We start from the raw sequence: 25,406 nt of genomic DNA, 5'->3' as shown, positions 1-25,406 counted from the left end.
ATCACAACGTATTGTCTATGGAGCAGTGTAATACACATAATCATGCATAACTCGCAAACGCAATATCGGAATCAACTGTAATTTTGGGAATATGCTTTTTTCGTGGATATGTACTGAAAAATGTCATAAAAAGAGGATGCTAGGATCACGAAATACTCCTTTAACAGTCTTCGAAGTAAAATTTATAAACCTAATGCTATGTACTTTAGTGTATGAAGCTGGGATGAAAAACAGTACATTATATTGTCGGTCGCAACACATAGTGGCGTACAAGCATGAAGGACAAAATACGTTTCCGAGGAAAAAAAAACGTGCTTGAAAGATGTTACTAATAACGGAGTCGATACTTCTCCTCTGTTATCTCGCAGTGGTCCGATAAGGAATAACTATTATCATAGGATATAGCTAGCTCTAAACCCTTACGTCACAATATGAAACGGAAAATTGGGAAAAATCACTTTATGCACTTGTGTTACGACCTACGATATAAAAATTTTAACCTTTCGTATTAATGATGTACATACCCCAAGACCTCAAATGTATATCTATATACAATATATACGATATGTCAACATTATCATACGATGGAAGGCTTTTCATCCCGGTTACATACACTTTAAGTATCATTAGCTTTATAAAGTTTACTTCGAGGATTGTTAAATATCAAAAATATTAATAATTTGCCATAAAGTTTGTATTATATTTCGAATTTGAGCTACTATAACTATTATATTTCAACGATATTCATATATTCTTTGAATATATACGTCCGTGACCCATATAAGTACATTGCTATACTGACAGAGAGATGTTAGCCCATGCAGTGTCAAATTGAACTGTTTGTGTGACATTGGTTATGTTGATAAGAGCAAATGAAATTAACTTCTACGGAGAATCTGCAGTGATTGATGAGTTTGCTACTTTGTTATGAGTGATATGTACGTACACAAACCCGCCACGTCCACGGATGTTGTTCATTATGCTTTAAAGGCCCACATAAAAATAACAGATATGGAAATAAGAGTATAAACTGACCAGTAGATACCAGCTGCAGTCCTACTAATTCAGGCATATTGAATGGCCAAGGGGAAAGATATTTGCAAGAATATCCATGCCAAGGTGACATAAACCTACTCATGTTACCGTCTAGCCGTTGCCTGGCTTGCTGTCTGATCTTACCCAAGGAATGATGTCATTCCAATATTACCCTTTAAGTAATTTTCTCTGACATCTTGCTAGAATTATGTTAAATGTCAATGCCACAGCTCGATACTCAAATTATGTGGCGTTTTCATGAACAAATCCAACTGAATTATGACGGGCACTTCTTGTTCACCTTGTTAGCAGCATACAGGTCATCAACACACAGAGAAAACCAGAGCTAAATGTCACATCTGACTAATGTACATAACCCCTACATTTACGTAAAAGGGAGTCAAATTTCACATGGATAGGTTACCCTGGCACTCATTTTGGACAGTTTCGATTTACAGTCTGCCTCAAAAAATATTGTGCAAGTGAAAAGCGCCCTCTTTGGCAATTAGACAATACTGTTGTAATATGATGCTTAAAGCAACGTCAAGGAGGTAGTCGTAGTTTTCAAATGCCGTTTGTTCTGTTCAATTTGCTTGTTTTTATCTCGAGATATGTTTAGTTAACAACGAAGGGGTAAAATCACAATTGTGACACTTTTATTAGGGAAGAGGGCTGTACATGTAAATTAATGATAGCATCAAGTTTGTCAAGATAATCTTCGTGAAAATAAAATACACTACAATACAAAAATGTTTTATTGTTTACTGTTTTATTATGATATAGGGATAATGATTCTCTTTTTCCACTTGAAACAGATTAAAAGATAAATAAATATTTCACATTCTGCTGTAAAATTAATAACATGTACATATCAATGATCTTATCATGGTAAATACTGTTCTCTTTGTCACTCAAGACATGTTAAACGACAAACAAATATTGCACACTCTGTTGTAAAATATATTGAATTTCGTATACGTTTGAAATTTTATGAGGAATTGTTACATACTCATTTCTAATCCTACAAATGAATGTTCTTTAAATAACTGTAATGTACAGGTATTTGGATGTAATATTCTATTCAATTTTCTAAAAATTGGCACAAAAGGGTTATCATATATTTGTGTTTAGTGAAGCAGATCTCAGGATTGCATAAACCAAAAATGAATGAAACAAACGGTAATTGAAAGCTAAGACTGCTCCCTTGACGTTGATGTAAGCATCATGTCACAACAGTATTTTCTAATTGCCAAAGAAGGGTCTTTCCACTTGCACAATGTTTTTGAGACAGGCTGTATAACTGACATTCTCCGTTGACGCAACTTTGCCACATCTTCATCATCTTCCTCCTCTTCATCTGTTCTTATTCGTCCTTCTAGTCCTCTCATTCTTCCTCTTCTTCTTTTTCTTCCGCTTGGTTTTCTACTTCTTCTTCCTCGTCCTTTTCTTCTTCCTTTTTCTTCATCTTCATCTTCCTGCCCTCTTCCCCTTCTTCTTTATCTTCTTCCCCCTCTTCTTATTATTCCTCCTCTCCTTCTTCTTCTTCTATTGTTTTTCTTCAATTAAGTATATAGAGTATATTATGTACAACAGAGGAGTATGCTTTTACCTGTCACATTTGGCATACTTTACCTTCAATTATTTCTCGAACTAAGTCTTTCCTCCTCTCCAATAAATCTAAACCTTCTCCCACCATGGATACGTGCCGGGTATAATACGTTTCATCCTTCACTATGTTTACAATAAGCATGCTTCATATGAGGAGAGGATACCATAAATCGAAGATACCTTTAGGCTTGGTTTGACGTCTTCACACGGAGAATTGATCATGAATATGGATATCTATTACCTTGGGCTACATGTAACATCTAGCATGTCTAGAGTCAATAAAGGGCTCATATATATCAAAGCAACACTAGTGAAGTGATCAGATGGAGTCTTGAACTATGTAGTTGGTCAGAAATAGTATGCGATTATATTTGAATAAACATCTCAAAAAAATTAACTACCCCCCCCCTTAAATAATGACCATTATTCAAAAACGGGTGATTGTATTACAAATCTGTTAAATGCGTTGAAAGCAGAATTTATTTCTGCACATTTTGACACCTCATTTGTAGCAATTGACTAAATATTTACGTCACAGCGTACATTTAAATCAATGTAACTCAAGATTTGAAAGTTGCAGTAAATTGTATTGATTTTGATTTCAGTGTAATGGAAGGAAATCTGTGTGTTTTTGTATTGTAAAATTTGGATGTAAGTGCAACTTTCAAATCTGGACCTCACAAATCTGGACCTCACAAAACCGGCGTTTTATTGTTTTTTTGGGCTATCGTATCAAATGAGGTGTCAAAATGCGCAGAAATAAAAACGCATTTTACAGATTTGTAATACAATAGCCCCTTTTTGAATAATGGCCATTATTTAAGGGGGTTAGTTACTTTTTTTTGAGATGTTTATTTAAATAGTATGCGATTATATTTGAACGCAACTAAATTAAGTATCCATGAATTACCGAACTTTATCATATCTTGATTGACTTGAATTATCTTGTCCAATAAAACGAAACCCCGGAACTAAACCTTCTGAGCGTCCACATACCATCCCCCTCTGCATGTGTTTACAATAAGGGCTCATATCCTTTAGTTGTAATAGTCAGACATTATGATTATGTTGGTGTAACGAAGAGTGGATCATGTTGGCCTTACTTGTTATAATAAGTGTGTGATCAATGAGCTTCATGGTAGATTGTTACTACAAATTTGTTGAAGTGTTTTGGTAAAACTAGCATGACTATAGTAACTTCCAAAAAACTATGCCGGCGATAGTAACGTTGACCAAATGAAGAATACAGGCTGTATCAAAATTATTAGTTACCCATCAATTTTAAGCATGCCTCTTCAAAATGTGCAACATTGGATTGGCCTATTCTCAAAATGTCCAGAATGTATCGTTTATAATTTGCTAAGCTACACATTATTTGGATCTTATGTTATTTTGATGTATCAGACTCGGCCATTATCATGGAAAACTGATGGGTACCAATCATTTTGATACAGCTTGTAGGACTTGATACTGTGTTTCATCATTGATTCTATTGCAATTTGCTATTGTTTCGCACCGGGTAGTAAGAATCAGTTCACACGATCTATCTTGTAAAAGACAAAATGTACTTGTGTTGAATACGTATTGCTCGCTGTAAGTGCAACATTTGAATTCAAGGTGTTTTTTTTTCTAAAAAACACTGCTGTGTTTGTTAATATTACAAAATTGGGCGAATGGTGCCAAAATACGCGTACATAAACCACCTATTTTCTATGTCAAAACATTGTGAACACGATTGATAATTCTGAAGATATTATGCGTATTTGTAACAACTCTGTAACTTTTTGTGAAGACTTTATGCGGTGATGGTGATGTAATGGAAGTAGGTCGACGTAGACTGCTGTTATGGTACATACATTATTCAAAAATGTATGACATGAAATTTAGATTTAAAGTACCCAACGGTGGTTAAGCAATTTCATTTAATTTTCATGGGCTTGCACACCTTTTTAAATTACATAGCGCTACCTTGATGTATTATTGCCCGTCAGAAATAAGAAATTTGCCCCTTCGGTCACACATCAACTGATTTACGAAAGGGGTTACAAGAACCCCCACCCCGATATTTTTTTCTATATTAAACGTCATATGTGACATGATCAAGGGGAATGAGTCACTTGTCGGCAATTTTCAATTAGAAGTTTTTTTGCATCATTTAATAGCAGTTTACAAAATTAATGCTACGTTTTGATGCAAACCCCATCAAAATCGGACATCTGGTTACCGAGTTATAAGCAATTTATCATTAGCTGAAAACAATATAAAACAAAAGAATTTGAACACTGTTTTTGCCAATATCTCAAAAACAATATTCGATTCTTGATCATTCAGCCATACAAATCCCCTTGGTGCAGAGTTCAGCACAGTGAGTTGTAAGGCCCTGTATCCATAGGCTGTTCCCTTGTGGCGTGTGCCCTTGTTCCGTGTTCACTTGTTCCCATGTGACCTGCCACACAGACAACGAACCTTTGTTTTACTTAGTGGCCGTATCCATAGGTCTGTGTGGCAGGTCACATGGGAACACGTGAACACGGAACAAGGGCACACGCCACAAGGGATCAGCCTATGGATATAAAACAACCCCATATCCATAGGCTGTTCCTTGTGGCGTGTGCCCTTGTTCCGTGTTCACTTGTTCCCATGTGACCTGCCACACAGACAACCTATGGATACGGCCACTTAGCAAAACAAAGGTTCGTTGTCTGTGTGGCAGGTCACATGGGAACAAGTGAACACGGAACAAGGGCACACGCCACAAGGGAATAGCCTATGGATACGGGGCCTTAGATGGCCAGTTCCATTTCTTGTCCCAATGCGCCTTGCAGTTAACAAGCATAGGCCTACTTTGTGACTTTTGGAAAGGGCAGTTGTTGTCTTCAATTTGGGTTCATTCAGCCATGAAGTCATGGACATCTTTCATTTTCACAAAACACTTTCAGAGGGGGACTTATTTCTTTTGATGTGTTTTTATATTAACATATTTTACACTCTTTTTTCAGCTACCTTCGACTACATTAATATTTTTTTATTTATAAATACGCACTTGACCCATGGGCACGACGTACCAAGACCAGCAAGCATGACCAAATCTTCATGCCATTGAAAACGATAGGAACTCTTTAGATAAATAATTATCATCAAATTTAAGTATTATTTGAATAGCAAAATTATCACACAGGGGGGATTCCGAATTTGTTATCAAAACAACTTTTGAAAGCATTTGTCGACGGAAACGTTTTCACAAAGTTGAACAAAATAGGCAATTTTGCTGCACAGTCTCGTGTTTACCGCCTTTGCATTCAAATGTACAGGAAGACCACCTGATGTGTAGAAGGTCACTTCAATACTTACTCTCTACAAGCTGCTATGGCAGCACGGAGGTAGTCACGTGCGTATTTATATATAAATACGTATTTTGTAAATATAGTCCAAGCATCTTTCTTAAGATATTTGTTCAAAATATGCAAGCAATGAAGTCAATAAATTCTATGAAAATCAAGCTATAATTGTCATAAACAAGCATTGTTACGTCTAGCCTTCTCTACACTGACTGGACAATATAGTTTGAGGCTATACGTCCGGAATCTAAAAATATATATAAAAAAAAGAAATAATAAAACAAAAGTTAAAAAAATCGCATTTCTCATTAGGTTTTGGGCCACCTCAGAAAACAAATCTTTGTTTTTTTAAATTCTAGACGCATTATTATTAACGTAATATTATTTATTCACATGGTATCACTGTTTTAACGTGCTTTTATCTTTTTCTTATTGTGTCCACAGTCTCTATTGAGATATGGTGCCGTTATTCCCGATCCCGAGTCAGCCGATTCACAACGAACTGAAAAACACACTCTGCAACATTCTGTAGGAACATTAAATGTCTACCGTGCTCTAGCTAGTGAATTTTACATATCACTCACTAGTATCGACCCAATTGGAACTGCTTTTACTTTATCTGATAAACTCAAAGAAATGAGTGATCAAGAATATGAATTTAGAGCGGAATATATTGAACTTTCTGAAGCTGTGGAACAATACGCGGCAGATATGCTGGGCCAAGCTCGAGATTCAGAAGAGGTGAGTATTTAAATAGTCAATCATGCATTGCGTGTTACGATGACTTATGGGATAATAGAATATTGAATGGCGCAGCGGTTTTCAACACATATTGAGTCAGGGGTTCGAATCCACATATTGTCAGCTTGTTGTATACTCGGAAAGGGCACTTTAAAGTTTAACTCGCTTGCTTAACCCTACCAATGTGTAATTGGGAGCCATTCGGGGCAGTTACGATCTAAGTACTGGGAGGGACAGAATTGCTACATTGTTTGTTTGTTTGTTTGTTTGTTTGTTTATTTACCTAGGTTGATCAGTGAGGGAAATACGCTTGAGTCCATGTAAAATATATGATCTAGACCTAGTTTTGCCTATAACGATGTTAAAAAACACTGGTCCATATCGTTAAAAGACAGAAACATGAAGAGGGAAAGAAGCAAAGAAGGTCACTCCTAACTATTTATTTTTATTTTATTTCATTTTTATTTTATCAGTTTGTTTAATGCTCTGATGCGACAAGAGATATAAATTCGTATTGTCTTACGACGAAGGGAATTAAGTATATAAATTATTGTCGTTTTACTCTATATTAACGTCTAAAAATTTAGGACATGTTACAAAACTATATTTTCTAGAACTTTAGAAGAGTACTTTTAATATTGGCCGGTTATTTTTCACACAGCGACGTTAACTAGGCATATCCCCATACTTTTAACGTAGGCTATTTGTAGAGGTCACGCGTCAATGGGAAAGAGCACTGTGTAGTGTGTATTGTGTATAGGAAAACGGACAGTAACTGCAGTATGAGGCTACAGTTTGAAAGACACATTTGTGTCAAAGTTGACTGAAAAGGGTGATAAACTTCCTTCTTTAGAAGATAAAAACCTCTAAAATGGCACAGCTTCTAAGCATGAACAAATCGGGGGAACTATAAAAGACCCTTTGAGTGATGACAAGATAATTCTGGAGCAACAATAACCCAGAACTAGAAGAGATCAATCAATCATTGACCCTAGAAGAAGCAGAAACATTCTGTCTGGTTTTACAAACAAGCTGGTGTGCTAATGAGAAAAGGGCGCCCACATCCTTTATATGGCCAAAGGGATGGAGTGGTCACGTTAACTAAAGGGTAAGGTTGGAGATACCAACCATTTCCTTTAGGGACCGTTCACAAACACTTGTTAGGGGAGCCTGATGCAAAAACAAAGGGAGCCTTAAAAGTTGACCATCCTGGGGGGAGGGGCCCTAAAAAAATTGCCCCCGGGAAAATTGAGTTATAATTATGCTTTTCTAAGGGGTTGACACATATTTTTCATGTCAAAAAAAACGGGGGAGGGGCTGAAATTTTTGAGATCTGAAAGGGGACCCGAAAATTTTTGTCGCGATAAAATTGTTTTACATCGGGCCCCCCTAACAAGTGTTTGTGAGCGGTCCTTTATAAGCTTAAATGCAAAATGTTGCAGAAAGCTGGGCAAGATAATCATGGTATATATTTTGTTTCCGTATTAGTTTAATATTTACAGCGCGTTTTCAATCTGTCTTGTAAATCCTTTATGCTGGCAAAAAAAGATTTAACACATAATGAAGCTAAGAATGAAATGAAAAGTATAGCCAGAAATCAGGTAACATTTTTATCCAAATGCAGTCAACAGGGCGCTTGCTAAAGTTGAGATTTTCAGGTTTGTTCATCTCAAGAGCGTTAACAGTTATAATACCCCTTTTCTTATAGGGTTACCTTTGTCAACCAAACTTAAAACCAGCAAAGCTCATCTTTACGATGACATGTTGGCTATGAATACCCCCAACACTGTAAAGTGTGCTGAGGCTCGTGGATGAACGTCAACGTCTAGGTGTTGTACCTGTGTGTAGTGCACTATAAATCACTGTCCTCTTTTATGAAACACTCAAAAATCTGTTATGTCAGTTGAGATAGCATTACCAGTACCTCAAAATAAAATAAGAAAAAAAAAGCGCCTCTTGAAGGACCCTGTAATACGGCTCCACTGCAAATCAAGATATACAGTGGACACGTGATCACTTTGTAGATAGTAGACCCGATTAGAACCTCATTATGTCCTCTGTAAATGGAAAACAAGAACATTAATTAAATTATATGGATAACAAATCTGATTGGAATTCGTATTTAGAATCGAGGCATACTTAGGGATGAGCTTTTTCCTATGATGTACTGCACTGCACTGCATCAACACGATATTTTGCAACACCGGAAAGTACTGAAATATTTAAGCTGTATATATATTCTGTGAAAACACTGTAAAAATACAGCTATTATTGCAAGTGACATAAGGGGACATTTACACAAAGTTTGAATATTTATCAAATATTTATCAAATACAACAGGCAAACAGGTGCATGATCGACACGAAAATTAAATATAATAAACATACTTTTTCACCAGGTTCGCTATCGCAAATAATATAGGCACGCAGAAAAACTGATCCTGCCTGAGAATTGAGCCCAGGACCTCCGGTTTACACGACCTGATCCTTAACCACTCGGCAAGATACTTGCCTTTTTATTATTTGTGACAGCGAACGTGGTGAAAAATTATGCTTATTATCAAGGTTTTATTTGAAAATACAATTCTTCAGGTTTGTTTTAACTGATATGAAAACTATATCTCGTTTTCAAAGGCTTTACGGATTCTCAATTAGCACAATCCGAAAACACTTGCCAATTCTACGAACAACATTTCATACTGAATGTTTCAGTGTCTTGCATCTAAATCTTTCCGCCTGTTAATTTTACAATATACTGCAAAATACAATGAAAATGCTGCCAAATTTACCACACCGCAGGAAAATCCAGTCAGACATGCATGGTCATGAAGATTGTACTAACTATAACTGAAACGATTTGGTGATTCACATTATTCTAGGCAGAAACATCACTAAGTTATTTTCTTGGAGCTTCAACAGTGTTTTGTTTTAAATCAAAAATTCCAAATTCTAAAGTACACTTACACCATTAAATGCCATTAGCATTACTGCATATCATTACAAATGACATTAAATCCATTTTTGTCGATGTTACGTTGTGATTTGGTATAATTATACCACTAATGGCCTTGATATTACTAGAATTAGTCTTCCTTGGAATACTAACTAAAATGGGCAGGGAAACCGATTACTTCATCGATTAATCGGGCGGGAAACCTATTTGAAACCCATTCCTGTCTCTGTTATGTTGCATTTTAGTGTTGACTTTAAAAAACTATAATATAGCCTTAAATTGGTAATGAATTAGTGGGGTTATTACAAATACATTAGCTGGGCGGGAAAGTGTTTAGTTATATAAGTACAATGTATAATATGAGGTCAGTATAATAATAATGATGATATCTGTCATGCGTGTATTGGGGGGGGCTTTGGGGGCGCCAGTCCCCGGGGTAAGGCGGCCAAAACATAGGGGCGGCGGAAGATGAAGGGCGGCAAAAAGAAGGGCGGCGGAAGAAAAAGGGCGGCAACAAGAATTAGTAAAGAAAAAAGGGCGGACAAAATTTGAAAAAGTATAACAAAACTTTGGAAAAATGGTACTATCCAATGCTTTAAGGGCTGGGGTATGAACGTTTGGACAGTATTTATTTTGGGACATCAGAGCACATCAGACATATCGAATTGCATTCTGAATACGAAGAATGTCATTCTGATATCAAATAATTTTGATTTTTGAAATTCGCAATTTAATACACATTTTATGGCAAATCATTAAAATTGATATTTTTGATATTTAACAGTACTTGAAGTAAACTTTAGAAATCTGATGATTTATACTTAAAGTGTATGTAGGTGGGATGAAAAGCCGACGATCAATTGAAAATGTTGACCTTTCGTATTGAAGATATGGATTTTTTCCCAAAACACACAAAAAAAAAATTAGGTCTTTTGGGAAAAAAAATCCATATCTTCAATATGAAAGGTCAAAATTTTCAATTGACCGTCGGCTTTTCCTCCCTGCTACATACACTTTAAGAATATAACATTAGATTTATATAATTTATTTCGAGGACTGTTATATATCAAAAATTTGAAAAATATCAAATTTTAATTTGTCATAAAATTTGTATTATATTGTGATTTTCAAAAATGAAAATTATTTGATATCAGAAAGACATGCTTCGTATTCAGAATGCAATTCGATAGGTCTGAGGTGCTCTCATGTCCCACAAAAATACTGTCGAAACGCAATAAACGCTCATTTTAGATCTCTTAAGGGCGCTAGCGCTTATAATCCTTTATTTATTTATTTATTTATTTTTTTTTTTGCTCTTCACTTTTTCAAACGACCATACCATGCTTATTATCAAGGTTTTATTTGAAAATACAATTCTTCAGGTTTGTTTTAACTGATATGAAAACTATATCTCGTTTTCAAAGGCTTTACGGATTCTCAATTAGCACAATCCGAAAACACTTGCCAATTCTACGAACAACATTTCATACTGAATGTTTCAGTGTCTTGCATCTAAATCTTTCCGCCTGTTAATTTTACAATATACTGCAAAATACAATGAAAATGCTGCCAAATTTACCACACCGCAGGAAAATCCAGTCAGACATGCATGGTCATGAAGATTGTACAAACTATAACTGAAACGATTTGGTGATTCACATTATTCTAGGCAGAAACATCACTAAGTTATTTTCTTGGAGCTTCAACAGTGTTTTGTTTTAAATTAAAAATTCCAAATTCTAAAGTACACTTACACCATTAAATGCCATTAGCATTACTGCATATCATTACAAATGACATTAAATCCATTTTTGTCGATGTTACGTTGTGATTTGGTATAATTATACCACTAATGGCCTTGATATTACTAGAATTAGTCTTCCTTGGAATACTAACTAAAATGGGCGGGAAACCGATTACTTCATCGATTAATCGGGCGGGAAACCTATTTGAAACCCATTCCTGTCTCTGTTATGTTGCATTTTAGTGTTGACTTTAAAAAACTATAATATAGCCTTAAATTGGTAATGAATTAGTGGGGTTATTACAAATACATTAGCTGGGCGGGAAAGTGTTTAGTTATATAAGTACAATGTATAATATGAGGTCAGTATAATAATAATGATGATATCTGTCATGCGTGTATTTGGGGGGGCTTTGGGGGGCCAGTCCCCCGGGGTAAGGCGGCCAAAACATAGGGGCGGCGGAAGATGAAGGGGCGGCAAAAAGAAGGGCGGCGGAAGAAAAAGGGGCGGCAACAAGAATTAGTAAAGAAAAAAGGGCGGACAAAATTTGAAAAAGTATAACAAAACTTTGGAAAAATGGTACTATCCAATGCTTTAAGGGCTGGGGTATGAACGTTTGGACAGTATTTATTTTGGGACATCAGAGCACATCACACATATCGAATTGCATTCTGAATACGAAGAATGTCATTCTGATATCAAATAATTTTGATTTTTTGCAATTCGCAATTTAATACACATTTTATGGCAAATCATTAAAAATTGATATTTTTGATGTTTAACAGTACTTGAAGTAAACTTTAGAAATCTGATGATTTATACTTAAAGTGTATGTAGGTGGGATGAAAAGCCGACGATCAATTGAAAATGTTGACCTTTCGTATTGAAGATATGGATTTTTTTCCCAAAACACACAAAAAATTAGGTCTTTTTGGGAAAAAATCCATATCTTCAATATGAAAGGTCAAAATTTTCAATTGACCGCCGGCTTTTCCTCCCTGCTACATACACTTTAAGAATATAACATTAGATGTATATAATTTATTTCGAGGACTGTTATATAAAAAAAATTTGAAAAATATCAAATTTTAATTTGTCATAAAATTTGTATTATATTGTGATTTTCAAAAATGAAAATTATTTGATATCAGAAAGACATGCTTCGTATTCAGAATGCAATTCGATAGGTCTGAGGTGCTCTCATGTCCCACAAAAATACTGTCGAAACGCAATAAACGCTCATTTTAGATCCCTTAAGGGCGCTAGCGCTTATAATCCTTTTTTATTTATTTTTTTATTTTATTTTTTTGCTCTTCACTTTTTCAAACGACCAAAAAAAAAAAAAAAAAATCGGTCAAACTTTTTGGGCTGTTGAGGAATGGGGGCGGCAAAATGGAATTTTCTTCAGCCCCCAGGGTAGGAGCGGCCACGGTACGCCACTGTCTGTTATTGATTGCTTTCGACGTAATGTGTATAATTTGAGCCGCATATTGCAATCGATGTTATTCGCGTGCATATTAAGAAAACTAGAAAATTTCGGTAGCTTTAGTCTGGTTTTGGCTGTAAAAAGTCTTAATGAAGACGTTTGTATTACTATGATGTATTTTTATAATTTAAAACATACGATGGCCTACATTTCATTATGGCATTTAATGCTGCATATTAGTTGTACGAAGCTTTTAGTCAGCATAATTGTCAATAAAATATAATTCGCAGTTCGTGTATACAAAATTCAAGGAGATATTGGATAAAAATTATGTAAACATACTCCAATCACAGTTTTGTGCTACATCGTATCACTTTCTCAAATTAAACCACATTTTACGTAAAATAGTAAGAAATGGTAAATTATTTCAACTATATTATGAAAAAAACCGTTCATAAGACAGAAATCACTGACTCAACTAAACTCGCCACAGAATAAGATGGAGAGGCACACGGATATACGTGTTGATTTCATAAGGCATATTATTTCTCGTTGGTGGTCTGCATTCATACACTGGATTTCAAAATATCCTTAACCACTCTATACCGGTATACTTATTGTATCGTTACTTTAAAGGCCCATTCAGTGATTTGCTCATCCGGACGATCGTAAAAATCATCAAAATTCAGATTTTAGTACTTTTGTCATTGGCATAGATGTGCTAACATTGCATGCGAGTGGTTCAGCCAAAAGCCGTGTATTTAAGACAAAATAAGACATTTTGCAGGTATCTGTAATTTAGATACTGACAGTATCTAAATTAGCTACATGTATTTGAATGGGGCTTCAAATTCGTCATTACTGCTGTTTTCTTCGTTTTTTGTCAAATTTGTCATTTCAAAAATACCAAATGACAATTTGAATGACTTATCCTTCACTTTTACACTTGCGCTGGGATCACTGAATGGGTCTTTAAGGAAAGTTCAGAATGCATAACAACTATTGTGACATGTTAGTGTTGATATGCGAGACAAAAGTTATGAAGAATAAGCCTTTAAGCGTTAAGAATTTGTATGTGGATTTGGCATGATACATTTTCCTCATAACAAGAAAAAAAGCAATTCCGTGCTCTTCGTCGTTATTGTTGTTGTTTTTTATGGTTTTTTTGTATGTGGTTCACCTTTTCTGCCATCCAACGGGTTCTTACAGCATACCTTAAATTGCACATCCTTCAAAAACTCAGGTAAATAAGAGCCACACGTGCCTTGATGTTCCCTCTGTTCATGATAATATGATCTAAAATCAATCTTAAAAAGTCATACAAATATCCAGCATCTTAGATTAGGTATACGTTTCATGATACAAAAACACACAATTTTCTTTGATAAACAGATATTTAAACAGTTCTCTCAATGATTGACTAAAATTGAATTACTCTCACATATCCAGGGGCTTTCATCAGAAAGGGAGGTGGGCGGTAAACTCCTGGTCATTATGTTAGAATGAATATTTTAAACAGTTTCAACAAAATAGTGACTTACTTTTAATATTTTCTGGTCATTATCTAACTTTATCAAAAATCTTTAACGTTTTAACTTATCCAAGAGGGCCTCTATTCTAGAGGTACTGCCTTCCGCAGATAAGGACGACATTTTGGTCGAAATGCATTTTAAAATGACACTTTAGAATCTCCCTCGAAATCATTTGAGATAGCATTACCGCTACCTCAAAATCAAATGAAAAATAATGCGCCTCTTGAAGGACCCTGTAATATGGCTCCACTGTAAAACAAGATAAACAGTGGACACGTGATCAATTTGTAGATAGTAGACCAGATTACGACGCCATTATGCCCTCTGTAAATGGGAAACAAGAGCATTAATCAAATCATAATGGAAAACAAATCTAATTGCAATCCGTATTTATGATCGAGGCATACTTAGGGATGAGCTTTTTACCTACTGCGCCAATAAGATATGTTACCAGACCGATATTATGATGACATGTTTTTGTCAAAACACTGTGACAATACAGTATAATACTGTAACTTGACATGGGAAAATTGAATAATATTTTGGACAAAAAACAGACAAAAGGTTTACTTTAAAATACGATTATTTAGGTTTTGTATTGACTGAAATAAAAATCTCAGCTCGTTTTTAAAAACTTTCATCATTATCGGCACCCTAAATACCCTAAATATTCTACGAACAAAATTTAGTGTTACAGTAACATGTCTTGCACCTAATCTGACCGACTGAAATTCTATATTATGCTGTAAATACAATGAAAATGCTGTAAAAAATCCAGACAGGGGTGGATGGTCATGATGGTAAAATACGGGGATTCATTGTTTTTCTTGAAAAAGCATCATTATTTTTTTTTTCATTTTCCTTTTAAATTAAACCTTCCAAATACGAAAGTACACTCACGACATCAAATTGCATGAAGGTGGTACTACACCTTGATAAAATTTTGTGACTAATTTTGCATTTTCCTCAAAAATAACTACACACTGGTAACAAAAGTTATGTATATTATAGGGGCAAGGAATCCAATTACTTCACTGAAATGTCAGTGAGTCAAGACAGGTGGTTCATTATGTTGAAAAATGAGGAACATTCTAGCGGTACCTCTTTTCTTATGATAAATAACGTACCGCTTGTCTTGAATCACTGGAATTCCAGTGTAGTAACTGGATTTCTTGCCCCTATAATAATGCATAACTTTTGTTACCAGTGTGTTATTATATTTTGAGAAAAATGCAAAAATAGTCAAAAATTTATCAAGGGGTGTAGTACCACCTTAACATTATGGCATACACTGTATAACATACACTCAGTCCCTTTTTGTTTGGATGTTATGTTGTCATTGAGTACATTAGTGTATTTTTAAGACTAATAGCCTTAATATTACAATAATCTGTCTGGTTTTAAAACTTAACTAAGTGGGCGGGACACCGATTCCAAATTCATTCATGCCATGTTGTAGTTAAAAACTAATGGCCTTAAAATGCCAATAAATTAGTCATGTTTTAAACTTGAACTAAATTGGGCGGGAAACCGATTAGTTATTAGTACTATCTTTAATGAGGTCAGTAATTAGACATATTTAATGATGGTATATATGTTAATGATTGCTTTCGATGTAATAAAAATTAATGATGATGGTGTATAATTTGTACCATCATTCGATGTTATTATACATGTGCGCAAAAAGAAAAATAGTAGACGAGTCTGGCTTTGGTAGACCTAATTGAAAAGATTAGTTTGCGTCCGACGTCAGGGCAAAGGCGCGGCGTGATTGGTTGCTGACCTGCGCAGTACAGCATTTTGGTTTAGTTAACGGTCTTCAATGAATGTTAAATGACATAACGAAGAAGCTTTAATTACTAGTATAATGTATGTATTTCTATTAAAAACATGCAATAGCCTAATTTCAATATGGTATTTAATGGTAAATATATAGTAGTACGAAGCTTTTAGTAAATATCAAGGGAATATATGGGCGACATCTTTCTCAAAAGAGGAGATGTTTTGATAATTAAGGTTATTCCCCATTCGCCGTGTGAGTATTGCTAATGACATGTCCTTCGTTTGCACAAACATAATTTGAATTCATAATTATATCACTTTTATTATCACTGAAAATTAAATTTGCAGCAAGGTTATATTCTCTGTAATAATGACATTTTGGTTAAATCAGTGTGTATTTAAAAGGCATAATGCCATGTCTCCATTAATATTGTGGTCTTTTTCTTATATCATCGAGAAAGAGTGCATTCAACTTACACTTTCAGTGGCATTAGAGATATCCTACATACCAGTACCAGTATGTTTTGTTTCTGTGTGTGTGTTTGTCTGCATGTCTGCTCGGAATGATTTTAAAAATGACGATGAAAAGTATACAATCAGTGCAGTTCGACTATGCTTTTGAGGAGCAGCAAATAAATACCATCGAGAAAAGATAACATTTAAATTTAACTTGAGAAGTTGAGAAATAGATGTAGACACTGGGCAGAGATCTTGACATACAGTAAGCCAAAGAATTAAGGTACCAGTTGTGTTCACCCTTGTATGTCCTAAATAAAGACATATAAGTCAAAATTAAAACAAGCAGCCAATATCTGTACTCTTTAGTTCTGATTTAAGACCTTATTTATTGAAATTGCTTGAGAACTAAAGAAACGGTGATCTAAAACCTAATGAAGAAACGAAATCAAACGTTGCATTTTTGTGTTCTAATCAATGAAAGTACGATTGCTAGTTATAACGTGTTAATCAATGGAAGCACGGCGCCCTTTCAACGAATGAGGCCTTAAATTCGAGCTAGAAGATGCCGCTATTGGCTGCTGGTTGGTTCCAATTCGTCGTCTATATGCCATAGTGGCGTATAGTGGGGCGCCGCGAATAAACAACTTTTCGAGAAAATCGGGTTTGAAGAAATGCCAATTAAAATCGAGTTGTGTAAATCAGACATTCATTATATTTTGTAAATGATGTGAAATTTCTGTAGTAAACTAAATAGATTTTCAAAGTAAATTTAGGTAGACAAATCCAGTAAAACTACTCACGTCTTTAGCTTTCGCCATCTCGGATGATGGCTTTCTCAAAAGTGCCTTGGTTCACTGCTTCTCCCGCGGAAAGCGGCTGTAGCCTCATTCCCAGAGTGTGATGGTACAAGCAGTGAGTCATATACGTGATCTAGAGTGTATGAGCCTATGTCCCGGTTCATGGTGGCGGCCCCTTTTCTCCTGATCCATATGGCCTCCCTGACTTTTCTTTTGAACTGATTCGCTTCCTTGTCAAGTATTGTAGCTCCCTCCCAATCTATAACATGGTTGTCGGCAGCGACATGGTCCGTAATTGCTGATTTGTTGAATTCTGTGGTAGATTCTTTCCGTCTTGCGCGGGTGTACTTCTTGTTTTCCGCTTTCTCTGCATCTTTCTGGTGCTCTTTCAACCGTGTGCCAAACGCTCTCCCTGTTTCACCTATGTATGATTTTTCACAACCCTTACAGTCGATGTTATAGACAACCTCGCACATCTGGTTGGTTTCTCTCTTGTCTTTAGGGTGCACTAATAAGCTCTTAATAGTGTTATGAGGTTTCATGGCTGTTGCGATTTTGTGCTTCCAAAAGATGCGCTTGAGCTTCTCTGAGAGGCCTGCAACGTACGGTAAAACTACCATACCCTTTGACGGGTTATCATCAGTGCTCTTCTTTGAACTGTTACTCTTGATCTTACTTGTTGACATTTGCTGCTTAACACGGTCCATTGCCCACCTTGGATAGCCACAGTTTTGAAGCGCGGTTCTGATCTTCTTTTCTTCTTCCTTTTTATCTTCCTCCTCTGTCACTATGCTATCCATTCTGTCAAACAGTGTACGAATGACCCCGAGTTTCTGATGTAGGGGATGTTGTGAGTCAAAGTTCAAATATTGATCTGTGTGGGTTTTCTTTCTGTATATGAGAAGTTTTATGCTGCCATCTTGTTTACGTACCACTAATGTGTCAAGGAACGGTATGCTACAATCCTTCTCCTCCTCATACGTGAATTTAATATTCCCCGTTTCGTCCACCTTGTTTAGATGATCAGTTAGTTTCTCTGTTGTGTCCTTTCTGATGACCTCAAGCACGTCATCCACGTAACGGCGCCAGTATTTTGGTGCACAATCGAGTGGTGCCGTGGCAATAGCTTGTTGTTCTAGCCATTCCATGTATAGGTTTGCCACAATCGCACTAACAGGACTACCCATAGCTGCTCCAAACTTCTGGCGGTAGATGTTACCTCTGAAGGAGAAGTATGTCGTCGTGAGAATAAATTCTAATAGCTCCATGATGTCGGTGGCATTCAGTCGTGTGCGTTCGGGTAACGTTGTGTCTTTGGTAAGCCGGTCTCTTATGATCTCTAAAGTCTTGTCTATTGGTGTGTTTGTGAATAGTGAGACCACATCGTGAGAGTTAAAAATGTCTCCATCATCGATGAGTACACCTGTAAGCTCTTCAGCGAGTTGTTTTGAGTTGGTAACGTGATGTTCGGTTGTCCCTACTAACGGCGAGAGAATTTCTGCAAGTGCCTTTGATGTTTGGTACCCAATACTACCTATGTAATCCACGATTGGCCGGATCGGGTCTCCTTGTTTATGTATTTTGGTGGTGCAATACAGTCTCGGTGTGTTTTCTGCAGTGGGGTACAGTAGCCTATATTGGCCCTCCTCACTCTTTTTCTCTGCCTTGAGCTTTTGTAACATACCAACCAACTTCCGCTTGTAAGTAGGTGTTGGGTCTTTCTTAAGTTTTTCATAAGTTTTTGTGTCACTCAGCATGGTTTCAACTTTACTTTCATAGCTCTGGATTGTTTGCACTACCGTGCATTTGCCTTTGTCTGCCCCCATGATGAGCAAATCTTTCGATTTTTGGAGCTCCTTTATTGCCTTTCTCTCCTCTTTGGTGATGTTAGATGTGGGAATTTTAGCTGTTTTAAGTGATCCCGCAACTTCCATACGGAGGTTTTGTGCCTCTCCCGGTGGTAGCTTGGCACATGCCGACTCACAAGCGACAATAAATTCATCGTGAGGAATTTTGTTGACAGACACGGCAAACCCTAACCCACGCGCGAGTAAGCTTTCTTGGGGATCAGTAAGGTCTTTTTCTAACAAGTTTTTCACCCACCTTTCACGCCATTTCTTCAGGTTGGTTCCACTTAAGTCGAGCTCTGTGTTCTTTTTGTCTACAAACTTGGCTTGCTGTTTCTTTTTTAGCCTATCCAACTTAGCTATGTGTCTTTCTTTCGTCTTCTTTTCTTCATTTTGCCTTTTGTTTACGATATGATTTTCAATATGGCGGCGCACATCGGAATCATGCTCCGTGTTGTTGTTTACGAGCAGTGTTTCTAGATCGTTATTTTGCAACTCCCGTTTTCCCTGGAGATATTTAATTTTATTACTCACGACCCTGATGCGTTCGTTAATCAGCTCTTTTTCCGCTCTTTTAATGATGTTTCTAGCCTTCTCGGTGTTAATGGGGCAGCGGATCTTTAGACTCGATGGTGTTAGTCCATTATCTTTACATCTGTGTGTAAACGTCAAGTGTTGCCGATGTCTAGCGAGTTTTTGGTCTGTGTTTTCTAGATCACGTAAATGAACAACTGCGGTTTGACCGTAACGACTTCTCAATTCACTGAACAGTTTCATTTGTAGGATTGGTTTGGTTATCAAAGTAAATTTAGGTAGACAAATCCAGTAAAACTACTCACGTCTTTAGCTTTCGCCATCTCGGATGATGGCTTTCTCAAAAGTGACTCACTGCTTGTACCATCACACTCTGGGAATGAGGCTACAGCCGCTTTCCGCGGGAGAAGCAGTGAACCAAGTCACTTTTGAGAAAGCCATCATCTGAGATGGCGAAAGCTAAAGACGTGAGTAGTTTTACTGGATTTGTCTACCTAAATTTACTTTGATAACCAAACCAATCCTACAGATGAAACTGTTCAGTAAATATATTTTATTGTTATATATTTTTCAAAAGAAATAAATACATACTATTGCTGGCAAACTGAAAATAAAAAGCACAAAACTATACGTCACTATGGAAAACAAACAAAACGCAATACCCTAACCTAACGTTGACCTTACGCCACCTCGGTCGCCGTGTAATCCCTATGGCGTTGCTTTTCGTCGTTTGTATTCCATAGTGGCGTATAGGTCCGATACGTGTACGCCACTATGACAGACAATGTTTTTCATTTTTGCCGATATTTCATAATTATAAAATGTGTATAAAAAGTGGCGTACATGGTCGATACGCCACTATGGAATACAAAAAATATGACTTTGTAGCTATACGCCACATTTAATTAATTAATTACTGATTAATTAGCTAGTTTTGACTGATGAGACTTAGAAAACTGAAAAAGAACATCATTAAAAACATATGTGCCAATTTTCAAAAAAATGACCAAAAATCACTATACGCCACTATGGAATACAGCCGACGAATTATGACATATCTGTCTTGGTTTTGATATACAGGGGGGTGAACATAACTGGTACCTTAATTTTTGGCTTACTGTATTAGCTCAGGTTACGAGTTCGAACCCTGGCGGTGGCTTAGTACGCTCTCGTGGAAATCTGAGTTAGCTTGAAATTCACCTGGACAATGAACTTACTGCTAGTTGTCTCGTTGTAACCAGTACGAAACTCGGGGAGCTGATCCTGGTTGCGAAGGTCATTTGTGGAATGTCCAGGGTGTGCGCTCTTGAAGTGGCAAAGTCCCTGTGTTGTTGTTAAAATGGTTTATGGAATGATGTGGTCACCGACAACCTGTAAAAAACCTGCACTTTAAATCACTGCGCGTTTTTATTATTATGGGAAATGCTATCAAGTGGAATCGGCCGTCCCTTTGTCTTCTAACATCAACACTAACAATCCACTAGTTGGTACACTTATATTATGTTGCTCCGATTTTCCCTGTAAGCAAAGACATAATAAGAAAAAAAGGTTATAAATTATTGATTGTATTTTAATTAGTCGCCATTCAATATATAATAATCAATTAGTATTAACCATTATCAGAATAAGCTTCGTACCTATTGTTTCTGTAAGAACAATATTTGTCTAGAAAAGTGTATTGTTAGGATTAACCGTTCTTTTAGATCTTATTACATTATTAAGGGTTAGTGCACATTCAATCATGATAAAAAAAAGTCGGCCAAAATTCCTTCAGCAAACAGATTGTGTAAATTGTATATTTTGAATGAGGTCAAAGATGAGAATCACTTCTTATTGACATTGCCTTTATATTCAGATCTTCATGTTCAGATATTTTTTGTTATTTCAGAAGCATATAATCTTGACAATTCATCAGATAATGATGCATTTGTTAAAGTTATGAGTGTAAAATCAGCTTTTGAGCTACGTGTAGATTGATGATCATCAGATGATGTATACCTAGTCTTTAGTGTACTCTGTTATTAAGTATGTTGATGTGATTGTTTGACAGTACTTGCATGTTTGGTAATTTGACCTGAACTGAACCATTATACAAAATATAGTTTCATAATAAGCCCCCATCCACAGATAAAGATGTCTGGATTTTACAAAGTACCGTGTCTATTTCTGAACATGAGAGTGTTTTGTAAAACATGGATAGTTTCGTATGGCATGTTAAGAAGTCCTCGGAGAGTACTTGACAAAGCTGCTTGACTGCTGAAATGTCTAGAAAGACACTAGCATTGTAATTCAATATTAGTAACTACTGCTTTATGAATATATCGGTGGGTCAACACGTCGTGCGTCAGGGATGAACGACAAACTTTTACATGTAACTTTTTATATTGTTTCCGTTTGACTACTTAGACCTCGGAAACACAAGGCCTTAAGTCCATTTTGAGGTGTCTTTAATAACCAGCAACGTAGCCAGCGGGATGGCAAGGGGACAGAGTGCCCCCTGACAAAAAATGAAATAAACAAATGGTTCCTCTGACAAAAAAGGAAAGAGAAAATCTGGAGGGCAAAGGAAAAGAAAAGGGGCCTCTTTTTCACCAAAATTTACTACGATCATGGGCCAAAATAGTGTAAAATACAATTTTTTTCGCGCTACGCACGCATATCCTCACAATTAAGCCTAGTTATTTGGAAGGTCGAGGAGTAAAATCTCTCTCAAAAACAAAACCAGTATATGTATTGTATGATGAAACTGCAATTTGTTTTTGTCTGTGCCCCCTCCCCCCAAAAAAAATAGTTTGTCCCCTCTGACCAAGAAAGCTGGCTACGCCCTGTTAATAACGCATCTCACATCTCGTTTCATTCCTACATGATTTCGATGTATCCCACTAAATATACACGTGCAAAGCGGAACAACATAAATAAAGTGCAAGTAAAAAGCGTCCTCTATCATGTCTATGGCAATTAGAGAATACTGTTATGACATGATGCTTGCATCAACGTCAAAGGCGCAGTCCTAGTTTTCAAGTGTCCGTTTGTTCTGTTGAACTGTTCAATTTGCTTGCTTTAATCTCGAGATATGTTACATAATATACATACACAAATTTCATATAAGGCGCTTCTTACAGATCGATCAGAGCGCACACGCAAAAAAAGAGAACATAAAAATAAACAAAAAATATCAACATTCTTTTGAAAGAGTGAAGTGATGAAGCCTCCCTGATGTTACGTGGGAGGCTGTTCCACAATGAAGGTGCCACAACACAAAACGATTTGTCACCGATGCATTTTTTACCAACACGAGCTTTTAGTAATGTGGTGTCTTTGTCCTACAACCAGTTGAAGATATTTCTCTATGAGAGAGTAAAACACATAAATATTGGAGAGCATTACCTTGTAAACATTTATAGACATACATACAATTCTTGAACTTGATTCTATCACGGATAGGCAGCCAATGGAGGTTAGCCACAGATACTGTTCCAATACCTGTGGTTTAGCTAACAACAAAGGGGTAAAATCACAATTGTGCCACTTTTACTAGGGAAGATGGCTGTACATGTAAATCAATGATAGCATTCATTTTATCAAGATTTTCTTCGTGAAATCAAGCGAATGCTTCGATTACACAACAATAGAAAATTGTTTTTACTGTTTTATCATGATACATGTATATTAATTATCTTTTCCTCTTGAAACAGATGTAAAGATTAATAAATATTTCACATTCTGCTGTAAAATTAAATGCATGTACATGTCAATGCCTTTTTATCAAAACTGTTTTCTTTGTCACTCAAGACATGTTAAAAACAAGCAAGAATTGTACACTCTGCTGTAATTAACATCATGTCAACGAAATATTGCATATCGTTTCCTGAGCAATTATTACATCATGTCCAATCCTACAAACGAATGTTCTGTTATTAACTGTACTGTACAGGTGCTTGGATATAACATTCTATTCAATTTTCTAAAAGGTGGCACAATTAAAGGGTTTTCATACATTTGTGTTAGTGAAACAGATCTCTGGATTACCGAAACTAAAATGAATGCAACAAACGGCATTTGAAAGCTAAGACTACATTTCCCTTGACGTTGATGTAAGCACATGTCACAACAGTATTTTCTAATTGCCAAAGACGGCGCTTTCAACTTGCACAACTGCCGTATAGATTGTGTTGATGTTTGAAGACAAATGAACACCCTTCAGGGAAAAGAGGTTAATGAAGAATAATTGTTTTAAAATGAATCTGAACTAAACGTGGGTTTTTAATAAGTGTATTGAAAGGGGTGGTGTCATGTCTCCATTAGTGTTGTCCTATTATATGACAGAGAAATAGTACATTTAACTTACACTTTCAGTGGCATTAGAGATATCCTTCATGGAAAAGATGCGACCCACTCCACACATAGATACGAGCAATATTTTGTGTTCCTGCGTGTTTGTTTGTCGTTTGTCTGCGTGTCTGTCTGCTGAGGATGGTTAGATAACTGTGAAATTATATTCAGTGAACAAAAGAATTAAAGTACCAGTTATATTAATCCCAATAAATCCTAAACGAAATAAGGTTAAAAGAGCTATCAGCGCGGCTAAGCATTCCTTCTACCATGAAAGGATTCACAAACTCAAAAAGTCAAACCCATCTGCTTGGTATAAGCAAATACGTGTTATGACAACGGGCAATAACGGTCAACCGCGAATTCAGCCCCCTGTTGGCGTTGATCCCAACGCAGACAAAGATGTCGCAGATAGTATTAACAATCACTTTGTTTCCATCAGTGAAGACCTTTGCCCTCTGGAGATGTGTGATTTGCCTAGTTTTAGACCAACTATGGTCAATCCCCTGTAGTTCCAGTGTGGAATGTGTATAACAAACTCAAACAGATAAGCTCTAAAAAGCGAGTGGTCCGGATGGTATTCCAGCTAAACTTATCAGCGAATTCGCGTACGAATTGAGCTCTCCACTTACTGAAATCTTGAATACTTCCTATCAGGAAGGAGTTGTACCTCGCCAATGGAAGAAGGCGGTTGTAGTGCCGATACCTAAAACTACTCGCCCTACTTGGGACAAACTACGACCCATCTCACTCACTGATCACTTCTCGAAAGTAGCTGAATTTTTCATCATGAATTGGGTCATGGAAGACATTGAACCTCGCATTGATGTGAACCAATTTGGTAATAGAAAGGGCAGATCTACATCCCATTATCTTGTGAAACTGCTCAACGAGTTGTATGAGCATACTGATAAACCTAAGAGTACATGTAGAGTAGTGGTAACTGATTTTAGTAAAGCATTTGATCGGGTTGATCACAACATCATCATCCCCAAGCTCCTTGATATGGGTACCAGGCCTGAAATCATTCCATGGTTGTGCGATTTTCTTAGCAATAGGTCTCAGTGTGTGCGTTACCAGTCTATCACTTCCAGTTGGAGAACCCTGAAAGGGGGTGTTCCACAAGGTACCTTGGTTGGCCCAGGTTCATTCTTAGTGTTAAACAATGATGCTGCCATCTCCAATGTTCAGCAAATTTCTGCACTGAAATATGTAGATGATATCACACTAGTGGAGAAATGTAGGCTGAACCAGCGAAGTCATCTCCAAGAGCATCTT

General features: G+C 36.5%; 1 protein-coding gene across 2 annotated transcripts in view; it reads left to right on the top strand.

Moving 5' to 3' along the window:
• The window catches only part of LOC140170323 (short transient receptor potential channel 4-like), a 290,327-nt gene that overhangs the window by 206,581 nt on the left and 58,340 nt on the right, over positions 1-25,406 (top strand). For both annotated transcript variants that reach the window (XM_072193690.1, XM_072193689.1), the window contains one exon: positions 6,426-6,722. In XM_072193690.1, coding sequence (XP_072049791.1) covers positions 6,426-6,722 — 297 coding nt within the window. The remainder of the gene's footprint in view (positions 1-6,425; positions 6,723-25,406) is intronic.

This window comes from Amphiura filiformis, chromosome 14 (genome assembly GCF_039555335.1).
Source record: "Amphiura filiformis chromosome 14, Afil_fr2py, whole genome shotgun sequence".
Taxonomy (NCBI): domain Eukaryota; kingdom Metazoa; phylum Echinodermata; class Ophiuroidea; order Amphilepidida; family Amphiuridae; genus Amphiura; species Amphiura filiformis.
The sequence above is the reverse complement of the archived record's forward strand: the minus strand, read 5'-3'. Positions and strand labels throughout refer to the sequence as shown.